Source organism: Capra hircus, chromosome 14 (assembly GCF_001704415.2).
Source record: "Capra hircus breed San Clemente chromosome 14, ASM170441v1, whole genome shotgun sequence".
Lineage (NCBI taxonomy): Eukaryota > Metazoa > Chordata > Mammalia > Artiodactyla > Bovidae > Capra > Capra hircus.
In genome coordinates, this window is record NC_030821.1 from 77,577,284 (window position 1) to 77,590,478 (window position 13,195).

Below are 13,195 nucleotides of genomic sequence, written 5' to 3' on the forward strand. Positions count from 1 at the left end.
TCTTAGGGGTTATTAAAATTAAATTTTGACAGCAACCACAACACACCCTGCAAACCAATGTCAAAGGCTAGACTCAAAAGCACAGCTCACAAATGGAGTGGGTGAGAAACCCCAAACTGAATTCTTCAGTTAGACTAGAGGAATAATATGGCATCAGGTGGAGAGGGAAGAAAGGGTTTTGGAGAGAGCATCCCTACAGTTGTTTGGAGAAAGCTATGTGTGCGAAGTCAGTCTCTATTTACACCACTTTCAGTGGAGGAGAGAAAAGAAAAGTAACTTCCTCTCAGCCAAAAATAGAGCACCCTGGGGACCAGAGGACCAGGGCACGTCTGCCTCCTCAGGAAGTTAAGGCCACCCCACTTCCCTGATAGCTCAGTTGGTAAAGAATTGGCCTGCAATGCAGGAGACCCCAGTTTGATTCCTGGGTCAGGAAGATCTGCTGGAGGAGGGGTAGGCGACCCACTCCAGCTTGGGCTTCCCCTGTGGCTCAGCTAGTAAAGAATCCGCCTCCAATGTGGGAGACCTGGGTTTGATCCCTGGGTTGGGAAGATCCCCTGGAGAAGGGAAAATCTACCCATTCCAGTATTCTGGCCTGGAGAATTCCACGGACTGTTTAGTCCATGGGGTTGCAAAGAGTTGGACACGACTGAGTGACTTTCACTTTCACGCAGATACACTGAATCACTTTGCCCCTTGCAGTGATGCTACAAGGAGGAGCCTGTGGGCACAGTGTCACATGTCAGATCTGTGCATACCAGGCCAAATGAAAGATGGATGCCCCTGCCAAGTCAGTTCTGCAGGGACGCACAGCTGAAATATGGGAGAGAGAACAGGAGGAGAAAAGGAGCTGACGCTTGAACACTGCTACTGCTTGTAGGGGATGAGCATCACGTAACCGAACCTTCAAGTGGACCCTGTGAGAGGCGTTCTGATCTTGCTGTTGTTTTCATATGTGGAAATGAGGCACCAGGCACTTGTTTCACTGTTTCAAAGTTGAGGAACCAGGATTTGAACCCAAATAGACTGTAACCACTCTTTTGTGCTCTTCAATAGGTCTTCCAGGCATAAATACTCATTAAAATAATGACAAACATTTGGCTCATTGCATCTTTTTAAAAAATGTTGAAAATATTTAAAGAGTAAAATTGAGATGACATGAACAGTATTCTGGGTGGCACTTCTCAGGTGGTGCTAGTGGTAAAGAACCCGCCTGTCTAATTCAAGTGACATAAGAGAAGCGAATTCAATCCCTGGGTCAGGAGGATCCCCTGGAGGAGGGCATGGCAACCCACTCCAGTATTCTTGCCTGGAGAATCCCATGGACAGAGGAGCCTGATGGGCTACAGTCCTTAGCACCACAAACAGTCGGACAGGACTGAAGCGACATAGCACGCATGCACATACGGCGTCCTAAAAGCACATCCATGGGGCACTGGCAGGGCGGCCCCTGAAGGTCTGACTTTGCTACCGCAGTATCTATGCAGTAATGAGGGCTGAAGTGTGAAGGGAGCAAGGCTGGGAGAAGGTTGAGGCAGGGAAAGAAAACTGAGCATGACCAGAATGGGGTCTGTGAACTTGGAAGGGACCCAAGAGACATGAGGAGGAGGAGAAAATCTCAAGGGACAGGACTTGAGGTGGGCATGGAAAAGTGGTCCAAGGAGTAGTTCGGCTTCATCCTGCTGGACCAGCTAGGTAGCAAGACCACGCATCAGCACAGCTGACGTCTTCCTCCAGCGGATGCTCAGCCCAAGTCTTGCCATCAGCACTGCGGGTGGAGCAGGCAACACACAGGACCCGCCAGACTCTGGAGTCCGACTCACTGGGATTGAATTCTGGCTGCACGAACCACTACCTGGGGGACCTTGAACCAGTCCTTAGGCACTCCACATCCAAATTTCCTCTTCTATAAAACAGGGCCTATTCATGTAACTTATCGCTTAGGAAAAGTGTGATAATAAAGTACATTCATACCCATAAATACTAAACACATTTGAAGCTTTCTATTTCCTGGCACATAGAAAACACTCCATGATGATTTACTGAAAAGAAGCATTATTATTAAATTGTAGAGGAGACACAGACAATAAATATGTAATAAAACTAGTTGAAGTAGTCTGAAGAAAAATAAAGCAGAATAAGAAATTAAATTACAACAGGAAATCTATTTTTTTTTAAAAATGAGCAAGGAGCCTCTCTGAGGAGGTGACATTTGAGCAGAGACCTGACCTGAATTCATTGAGAAAGCAAACCAGGCTAAAACTGGGAGAGGAAAGACCAACTTCCAGGGAGAGGGACCCCCAAAGTTCAGAGCTCTGAGTTGGGAATGAGCTCGATATTTAACGAAGAGTAAGAATGATGGAAAGAGGGCAAAAGATGAGTTTAAGGGCAAAGTCAAGGATCAGACCATATGGGGCCACCAGGACCTGCTAAGGACTTTGTATTTTATTCCCAGGTCCGCAAGAAGCAATGCGATGCAGTAGCTAAGTTCTAGACTTCTTGGCTGGGATCCTGAACCCACCTCTTCCCAGGTGTTCCCATCAGTATCTTCATCTGTAAAGTGGCGATAAGAATAACACCTACCCTGAAGAGTTGTGAGAAGTGAGAAAATGTAATATGTGCAAAGAACTGAACAGTGCCCAGCACACAGTAAGCATTCTGGGTCATTATCATTATCATCACCATCATTAGCAGACTTTGAGGAGGGGCCTTATATAATCTGAATTGTCTGTAAAATACATTACCCTGGCTTCTGTGTGAAGGTGATGCAGGCTGGCCTTTGGCAATGGTTGTAAGTGAGGTGAGTCTGAGAGGGATGGAGAGAAATCGCTGCAACAGACTTGGATGGAAAAATTCTCGGGCCGATTTGCAGCAACATGGATGGACCTAGAGATTATCATTATTTCACTTATTAAGTGAAAAAAGTCAGAAGGAGAAAGACACACAGCATGCGATATCACTTACACGTGGGATCTAAAATGTGATACAAACGAACTTACCTACTAAACAGAAACAGACTCCCAGACCCAGAGAACAGACCTGTGGGCGCCCAGGGGGAGGGATGGATGGGGAGTCTGAGGTGAGCAGGTGAAAACTACGACATACAGGATGCATAAATAGCAAGGTCCCGGTGCACAGCACTGGCCACCCACTCCAGTACTCTTGCCTGGAAAATGTCATGGACAGAGGAGCCTTGTAGGCTACAGTCCGTGCGGTCACAAAGAGTCGGACATGACTGCGCGACTTCACTCACTCACTCACTCAGTGCACAGCACAGGGAACTATATTCTGCACCCTGTGATAGGCCATAGTGGAAAAGAGCGTGAAAAAGAATGCATCTACTGCGTGTGTATTACTGAATCATTTGGCTGAACAGCAGAAATTAACAACTGCAAGTTAGCTATACCTCAGTAAAACAATTTAAAAAAATTCTAGGCTGGACGGCTTTGTGCATTTAGATTTCCAAGTTTCCCTGAGAATGTGTGTGTCTGGGGTCAAGCCAAGTAGTCTTTTAGAAAATCACCATCTACTTAAAGTAGATGTGTTATTACAGAAAAAAAAAAAAATTATGGAGTAAAGAAAAACAAGCTTTTCCTTCAGGAACATTCTGAGTAAAAAGGCCATGCCCTTCAGAGGTCATGCGTTCCCTTACAGCCTTTCCTATGATCGTCACAAGTAGCTACCAAGACAAAACAGGAAATCCTGTTTCTGTAACTGTCCAAATACCATACAGATATGAAAAGGTAAGACAGGCATCTTCTGTTCATTTTCCTGCCTGAGCAGTTCTAACATCAATCCATCCTCTTATTTTGGGCTGTCATGGAAAGAAAGGCTTATTAGACAGAAGCATGGAGAGCCCATGTGTGGGAAAGCCTGGTCCAGTAACCCCTCTCCAGGACAACCTCACTCTGCTTTCAAATGGATCTTATTCAAATTGCTGGGCACCTGTCGAGGAATTTTGCTCTGAGTGGAGGCTCAAGTAACATTTTCCTGATATATATTATTTTACTGGGTGCACAGAAATAGCACCATGAATCAAAGGCACGCTATAAAAGGCTAGAGTGAGCCTGGATGGGGATTTCGAAATGGCTCTGGGGCTCCGCGTGGAGAGTACAGAAGCTCCAGCAGCAGGAGCTGTACCCTGAAGCAGGTTTCTCCTCCCTCTGTTCCAGAGGTTCTGATGCATCTGACCCTTCCTCTGTGCGCTCCCTTGAATTAAAAAGAAATCCATATGTAAACAGGGCTGCAGACTCCCTCATTCTACACGTGAGAATATTGACAAGATGTGTGTGTGTGCTCAGGGGTGTCCTTCTCTTTGCAACTCCGTGGACTGTGGCCTAACAGGCTCCTCTGTCCATGGGATTCTCCAGGCAAGAATGCTGGAGTGGGCTGCCACGCCCCCCCCTCCAGGGGATCTTCCCGACTCAGGGATTGAAAGCTCATCTCTTGCATCTCTTTCGTTGGCAGGCATATTCTTTGCCACTGTGCCATCCAGGAAGCCCATTTATAGGATAGACTTAATCGTTTGTCATGGTAAAAGGAGAGCTTATGCCTGGGTCAGGGTGGACATCTAGGAGAGTTTAGACCAAAGAGAAGCAGGCTTCCTGCAGTTTATGGCAGTTATTATTCCACTTGTCTATGAGCCTCAGCCAGCTCAGCAGAAAACATTCCTTTTCATTTCATGATCGCGTTGTTCTCCAGAGGAAATGGATAAAACCACACCTGTCAGCAGATGGGAAATAAAGACCCTCTGCTGCTTGGGCCCATCCTCAGGGACCTGCCTTTCACATTAAGGTGTTAAGACTCCAGCATTTCTTCTTGTAACTGTAAGTCACCGAAGGGAGAAGACTAAATCATCCAATTATCCGTCATTAGCGTCAACTCCTTAGCTGCAATTACGGAATTCTACGGTTCTGCTCTTGTGTGTCCCCCTGTGAATTTCCTCTTCAGCATTTTATCCACGTATCATTTCATCTTACTCTGAGAATCTGACTTAGGAGGCAGGGCAGGATGGATCAAGAAACTGACTGCTTGCGAGTCCCTAGGGATCTTGTGAGAGGAGGTCCCTGGGCCACACTGGGAGAAACTGCAGTGGTCCGAGAGGTCCTGAACAAGCCCAGTCCCCGCCACCTACTCCTGGAGACCCCTCACATCATTACTCCAATTCCACACCCCGTGGTCCATTCTCAGACCTCCAGTGACCACTTGGCCGAATCAGAAAGAAGCTACCCAGCCTCTGTTGCATACTTCAGGGCTTTTTCTAAATAATCATCAGCTTTTTTTTTAAACAACTGCTTGATTATCAAGAACTCAAAACAGTATCCTTTCCCATTGAAATGCCTCCTTTCAAAACAACCTGTTCACTGCAGCTTCAAAAGCTTATTATTATAATTTTTTTAATTGCGTGGAATTCAGCCTCCTCGTTCCTTTCATTAAAGCCCAAGCTAAGCCCTCTGGTCTTTATTACTAACACAATAAGCGTACCTGTTATGCCAACTGTGTCCCAGGCACTCCAGCAGGCACCAGGGAGTCAGAACTGAATAAAGAAGCAACATGGTACCAGGACTCTGGTGTGTAAACGTAAGCATCAACTTCCACACTGAGGATTAATTTATTCCTATAAGTATATAATGATAATAACAATAATGCCCCTTTATTTTAGAAAAGACTGGGGACCTCCCTGGTGGCCCAGTGGCTAACACTCTGAGCTCCCGATGCAGGGGAATGGGGTTTGATCCCTTGTCAGAGAACTAGATCCCACATGCTGCAACTAAGACTGGCACAGCCAAATAAATAAATATTTTTAAAATAAATAAATAAAAATAAAAGACTGGAATGACTGCATATAATATATGTACACTATCACACAATGTTCTTTTCATTAGACACTGTCTTCTGCCCTGTGAAAACTTTTGCATGAAGCCTCTAAAGATGAGACGTTCACTGCTTCTAGATAATAACATCAGGAGCTGGGCATCTGGAGGCTCAAGAGCTCTAGAAACAGTGCCTGACACATAGGAGGCGGGGGAGAAACAGGTACTGAATAAACTGCAAAACCCATCAGGACTAACATTTCAGTCCGTGTAAATTTCACCCAAGTCTGCTGATTCCGGTTTTGCAATAAAACTAAAAAATAGCCAGCATTTACTGAGGGTTTAGGATGGCAGGCTCCCCTCTAAGTACTTATATGTATTCCTAGTAAAATGCTCACAACCCCATGAAGAAGTCACTGTTATTAATAATATTATTACCGTTGCCATTTTACAGAGAAGGAAAATGAGGCACAGGGAGGTTAGAACCTAGTCCAAGGTCACGCAGGGTGCGTGGGATGCAGCTGCCTGCTTCTCTAGCCTGTGTGGGGGCGTCTAGAGATAAAGACTGTTCTCTCTTCCATTAGCAACAAGCATGTGTATCTGATGCATGTGTGTCTTTTCTGGCTTATGCTTCGGGGCCCTGCCCTCTCCCTCACCTTTCTCTCCAGGTGTGTTTCCCTGAAACATGGATCCCCAGGTGCAGGGTGTGCAGATGGAGGTGCACCCTGGTGGTGCTGCTGCCTGAGCAGGGGAGGGTGGGGGGACAGCAGGGGGCCCAGGAGCCTTGTTCAGTGGGGAGGGAGACACCTGGGCAGCTGAGGCTGTGCAGACCTGGTGGCGGGGCTCTGCCCACTTTCTGAACACAGAGAGATTTACACTGATGACCTGGACCGAAGGCAGGACACCTGGAAGTTAGGTGTGCTCACAGAAGGCTGGCTCAGGAAGATGGCAGACAAGCCTTCCCGGGGAGGCTGCCTTGAGGCCAAAGCCCCCCCCCCCCACCTCCTTGTCACGCTGGTGATTGTCACTCACCCCTCAGTTCCCCACCTCAGTCCTGGAGCTCCAGGAAAGCAGCCTCAGCCATCCAGCTCTGTGTTAACTGTGCCTCACACACAGCCAGCTCTAGGAACCAGGGTCTGATGCTGTGTAAGTATCTCCGCTGGAAGCTCATTAAATGTGGGATAGATAGATTAGGGGACTCCTCCTGACAAATGTGGTACAAAGGTGACTGAGAACGTTATGTTCTGATGTGTGGGTACACAGGAGGCTCCCAGGCGACAGGAAGTCCATTAAATGCCCACACGCAGTACTTTCATTGATGCCCCAAATGGTCCTTCAGGGTCATTTCTATAGAGGCTGCTGGCACAGGGTCACCAGGAACGCAGGGAAATGCAGGTTTGGCTGACTCCACACCCTGCCTCCCATATGATAAGGAGCGGCTGTACCGCTTCTAGTGGTTTCAGGGGACAGATGATAAAGAGCAGATTGCAGAGATGAGGACCTGTGTGCAGGTGGTTTAGCACACGTGTGTCCCATGAGATTGGGGAAGCAGGGACCCAGGGCAGGGAAAGCGGGGAAGGCAGGCAGAGGCGCATCTCAACAAAGGTCCCCAAGAAGGGAGCGCCAGCCTGCTCCTGCAGGGGACTACATCTTAGCCTGTCCCATCCCCCAACAGGAGCGCACCTCCATATGCGTGCACTGATAATCACAGGCTCGTGGCAAAGGCTGGGGGTGGGGATGGGGTACGTTGGGCTTCAAACTCCCAGGCAAGTTCAGATCTCAGACAGAGTGCTCCCGGGAGCCTGGGGCTGGGTCCTCCAACGCAGAGTCCCAAATGCAGGTCCTGAGAGCAAAGGGGCGGGGGAATTGCACGAGACGGGGAGGGACACACGCCACATGTGTACAGGCAGTGAGCACAGGCAGTGTGCTCAGACAGGGAACGAGTGATTCTCACGGGGACAGGGATCACCGCAGAGAACCAACACAAATCCTTTCTGCCAGCCGAGTGGGCTAGAGGGGTGGAAGGTGAGCAAGAAAGGGACAGGCATTAAAAGCAGTGAGTGTGTGTGTGTGTGTGTGTGTGTGTGTGTGTGTGTGTGTGTGTATGTGTGTGTGTGTGTGTGTGTGTGTGTGTGTGTGTGTGTGTGTGTGTGTGTGTGTTCAGTTGCTCAATTGTGTCCAACTTTGTAACCCCTGTAGACTGCAGCCCAAGCTCCTCAGTGCATTAAATTTTCCAAGCAAGAATAATGGAGGGGGTTGCCATTTCCTCCTCCAGGGGATCTCCCTGACCCAGGGATCAAACCTGCACCTCCTGCACTGACAGGCGGATTCCTTAGCACCGCGCCACCTGGGAAGCCCGTTAAGTCGAAGCAGAGAGGGATGAACCAGGGTACAGGAGACTGAAGGAATCTTCCCAAAGAGGCACCTTAGAGGTCGAGCAGACTTTTAAGATTTGATCTCAAAGGACAAAGACGGACAACAATTCTGGCTTGGACCCCCAGGGAGCTGATCACTGAACCAGCTGGCAGAGCAGATTCACAGTCTACACTGGGAGCCCAAGGTGAGGGGCCCTGGCCTCAGAGTTTCCGAGATGACTTTTGTGAGGAGCAGAGGTGCCAAGATCCTTCAGGTCTGGACTCCTCCAGACACGTCCTTCTTGACAGCCTCCTTGAGCAGCGCTCTCCTCCAACCCCAGGAGGGTACTCAGAGCCTAGGAGAAGGGGCGTTTTTACCTGATTAACACTCTCCATGAAAACAGGCATATTTGATATTTAGCTGACTTTAATGGGCCCTGAAAAGAAATTAGTTTGATTCATTTGAAGAATAAATGTCTCTCCCCACCCCTTACATGGTGAAACTCTTAAAAGCTTTCACTTAATGAAAATGCAAATTACCTCTCAAAACATTACTAAAACTAATCATGGCAATTTTTTCACGCTTCCACAATTTACTGCTCATCCCTTTCTCTTGCTTTGATGAGCAGTGACTAGCAGATGTCTGTTTGTGCCGAACCACTTAACACAGCCTCGGTAAGTTTAAGCAGTGTCCCTCCCCCATATATGACTTAACTGATCATCCCCCTAAGAGAAAATAATATTTTTTTGACATCTCCAGGTAGGAAGGGTTGAAAAACCTATTAAATAGCATCACTTGGGTGAAAGGAAACAGCCAAGGGTAAGTATACATAACATTCATTCACAGACGCAGACAATTACCTATAACCCTGAACTTAGAAAACAAATCTGTGAAACCCACAAAATGCAAGCCTTCAATTCAAGCAGAATCACATTAAAAAAAAAAATTCTTACTTCTGGTTTCTCTTCCTAGAATACTGTAACCCTCATGTTTGTATTCACCATCATTCATCTCTGTATCTCTCAACGCTTAGGATTTTGGCTTATAGGAGGAATCTGAAAAGTTTTGGAAGAACCAGAGCTATCCTGGCTTCAGTGAAGCATTAGAAGATCACCTACAATTCATAGTTTTATATTTTTGGTGATGACCAAGATCCAGTGGCCTTTAGAATCATACTGACCACTAAGCCCAAACCATCCACACGTCCACATCCACAGAAGACAAGCTCCCCTGATGCCCTGCACCCGGTGCCGTGAACAGAGGAATGCACTGTCACCGCTGGGGTGCATCCACCTCTTCACACACGTGTCCCTACTGTAATGTGGGGGTCTTTCCTGAAGGCCTGGGGAGGATAACTCTTACCTGGTGCAAGCTCAGAGACTGTCCTACTCTGTTCCACAAGATATGTTGCTAACTCAGACAAGAAGGAGCCATCCATTTGCCTGAGCAACTTTTCCCAAGTCACCTTTTTAAAAAGTATTGAGAAAAGAAACATTGTAGTATGTCAATTATGACTACATTTCCCAGGGGAAGTTACCATTTTTTCTTACTCACAAAATGAAATCATAAACACCGACCTTGGAAAACCCAGTGAGAAAGTAAGTTCCATCCAGAGAAGCAGAATCTAAATCACCTGCATAATTAAAGCACGTTTCATATCATATGGCTACCAGAGAAGGAACATATTTTCAGAGAGAACAAGAATGTATAATCCTGCCCCTTAATTTATGCGGCAGCACCCTCTGCGTGAACAGCACTGGGTCTATGGCTTCCTAGCGCTTTTGTGTCATCTGGCTGTGCCTTGGCAGACAAAAATCTCATCTCAGCCTCCACCTCTACTGTATTAATTACTGTGACACTTCTGTGTCCCCATGAAGACTGGGTGCCTCCAGAGCAGGAAAGCATCTTCTCATCCCCAGGGATGCGTTCCACAGCACCAACTTGCAGCAGATGCCACTAAGTAAACTACTGAGCGTGTAATAGCATCACTGACTCTTGCTGGTGGTTATTGTGAGCTTACTATGGGTCAGGACCATTCTAGTCATTTCCTTGCATAATTCATTCAAACCTTAACACAAAACTTTGAGGTAGGGACCTCCTACCAGCTCAACTTTATAGGTGAAGAATCCAAGAAACCAAATAGGTAAAATAACTTTTCTAAATCCAGAAGGCTGAGAAGTGTCAGAAGCAGGAATTGAACCTGGAAATTTTGGAATGTGCAGCCTGTACCACTCCCGAATTCTGCCTTGCTAGACACAATGAGTTTTTCCTATTTCTATTTTAGAGCAATTATCTTGCAATTTATAATAATTTTCCAAAAAAAGTAAAAAATAATTTAAAAATTTTTTGAAAAAGGTTCTGTTTTTGACCTGGGACATTTCCTTTAATAACCTCTATAACATGTAAAGTGCCCTTTACATTTATAATTGCTAAGATACAACCACACAAAATTGATGGGATGCAGCAAAAGCAGTTCTTGGAGGGACATTCATACCAATATAGGCCTTACTTAAGAAGGAAGAAAGATCTCAAACAACCTAACCCACCACCTAAAAGAATTAGAAAAAGAAGAACAAAGAAAACCAAAAGTTAGCAGAAAAAAGCAGATAATAAAGATCAGAGAGGAAATAAATAAAATAGAGATTTTTAAAAAATCAGTAAGACCAAGATCTGGTTCTTTGAAAGGGTAAACAAAATGCACAACCTCTGGCCAGGCTCACCAAGAAGAGAAGACAGGGCTCAAACAAACAGAAAAAGACACGTAATGCGTAAGGCAAAGCCCTACAGAGGACGGATATTTATCCTCATGTTTCAGGTGAGGAAATGAAGCTGAAATTGTCAAGGCCTGGGATCACATGACTAGTTCATGCAACATCAGGGTTCAAACGTCCTACTTCCTCAGTCAACTCCACGAACCTTCTTCTGGCAGAAGCTGGGGTGGGAGGAGGCACGATGCAGATGGGAGCACAGTGGGAGCCTGCAGGCACTGGGAAGAGCACAGGACACAGGAGAGGGGGTGGCCTCCAGTCTCAGGGGCCTGACACTCCTTGGAGAAAGGAGGAGTGAAGAGTGGAGGAGAAGGACCTCCTTGGAAATGCGGGGCCTTGACTACTGCGTACTGCTTAACTCTATGCAGAGTCGGGGGAGAAGCCAGTGGTCTCCAGGGTCTTTCTCTCTCTGGATCACAGGCCCCAGCCAGCCTGTAGCCTGTTGCCCATAAACCATCAGCCTCCCTGGCTTGTCCCTTGCATGGTCCATGTAAGCTCCCTCTCCCCTGCATCTCCCACACCTCCCCCAAGGAGGAGCTAAACAGACCACCACATCTGCATTAACTTTGCAGTCATTCAACTGCAAACAATTCTACTCGCCATAATATCACCGTCAACAACGGAGTAATACAATTGCTAAGGCAACCCAAAATGAATTTTTGGAAATGTAGCTATGAATGACCAGAACTCGACCTTACTGAATTTGAAAGTGAAAATGAAAGTGAAGTCACGTCCGACTCTTTGCGACCCCAAGGACTGTAACCTATCAGGCTCCTCTGTCCATGGGATTTTCCAGGCAACAGTACTGGAGTGGATTGTCATTTCCTATTTCTGCAATATTCCTGGCTACCTTGTAGAGTGAAAGTTAAGCAGCTTTTACACAGTTCTTTTTGTCTCCTTACCTTCTCTCTCTTCCATTCCAAAGTATGTCTCCTTCTTCTTAAAGTCTGGTTGATCCATACAGTCTCCCAAACTTACTAATGCAAATACTCTGCCAGAATATAATCTTGATGTCTAGCTTTACTTTTTATGCAATAAGTTCTGTATTTCTGACTCAATGCTATCACATTGAACCTGCTGATAGCCTGGGATACCTTACTAACGCTCCAAGGTTAGAACCTGGATTGTCCTTGGCAATCCTTCTTCCCAAGGAGGATTGCCTTTGACTTCTTATTGTGCACAGAAAGTGCTACCACACCTGGCTACTGACTCAGTCCCATACACCGAACTGATTATTAACTCCTCTTTGACAACAGGCTTCTTACCTACCAGCTAGATGCCATTTCCCATCCTCTTCCTCCCTGATTTGATTTTAGCCAACCTCTACAGCCAGGTTTAGGGCTTCCCAGGTGTCTCAGTGGTAAAGAGTTGACCTGCCAATGCAGGAAACCTAAGAGACACGGGTTCGATCCCTGGGTCAGGAAGATCCCCTGGAGGAGGGCATGGCAACCCACTCCAGTATTCTTGCTCGGAACATTCCATGGACAGAGGAGCCTGGCCAGGCTGTGGTCCATGGAGTCACAAAGAGTCAGACACACCTGAGCAACTAAGCATGCACTCATAGCCAGGATTATCCTCAGATACCAGCTGCTCCTAGGAGAGTTTTTTTTTTTTTTTCTTTTAGCCAGGTTCCCTTTGCAATAACACAGTGCCAAAGCAACAGTGGGTCTACGTTTCCAAAATCCACTTATTCAACTATCAACAATGGTTCACTGAGTGCCTCTATGTACCCTGCTAAGCCCTGGTTTACAGTGATGAATGAAGGCTTACCAGTGGGCAGCAAGTGCCCCACTGTTATCCTCCTGCTCACCTGTCTGCCCAACGATGGAAGCGCTCAGTCTGTGGGGGATCCTTGAGGACACCTTCAAGGTCACTCGGATCTGATAATACCTAAGAAAAGAACAGAGGACAGGCTGCTGAATATCGGACTTCTTATTATTGCCTGCTTCTAAAAACACCTAGACTTAATCCTAAAGACTGTAGGCAACAGGCTAGTTTCTGGATGGCATGCATGATCGTCTAGCATCAGAGAGAGATTTATTTTGCCAGCACTGTCAGGGAGGGATGAGATGGGCCAAGATGGAGACAGGAAGTTGGGTACATCTGAGGATCCTATGAGACACAGAAAAGGTTGGTGGTAATAGAAATAGGAACAAGGGAGCGATAAGTCATATGCCACAGGCACGTTATGAGAGATGGCTTTTCTTTAGGTGAAAAAGTCCATTTTACAGAAAATAGGATTTGAGTGCATGATGGACAATC

At 46.6% G+C, this 13,195-nt stretch overlaps 1 protein-coding gene across 1 annotated transcript in view; it reads right to left on the minus strand.

Annotated features, from left to right (window-relative positions):
- The window catches only part of FAM135B (family with sequence similarity 135 member B), a 161,798-nt gene that overhangs the window by 110,876 nt on the left and 37,727 nt on the right, over nt 1-13,195 (minus strand). Inside the window, exon 2 of the mRNA XM_018058602.1 lies at nt 12,744-12,823. Coding sequence (XP_017914091.1) covers nt 12,744-12,823 — 80 coding nt within the window. The remainder of the gene's footprint in view (nt 1-12,743; nt 12,824-13,195) is intronic.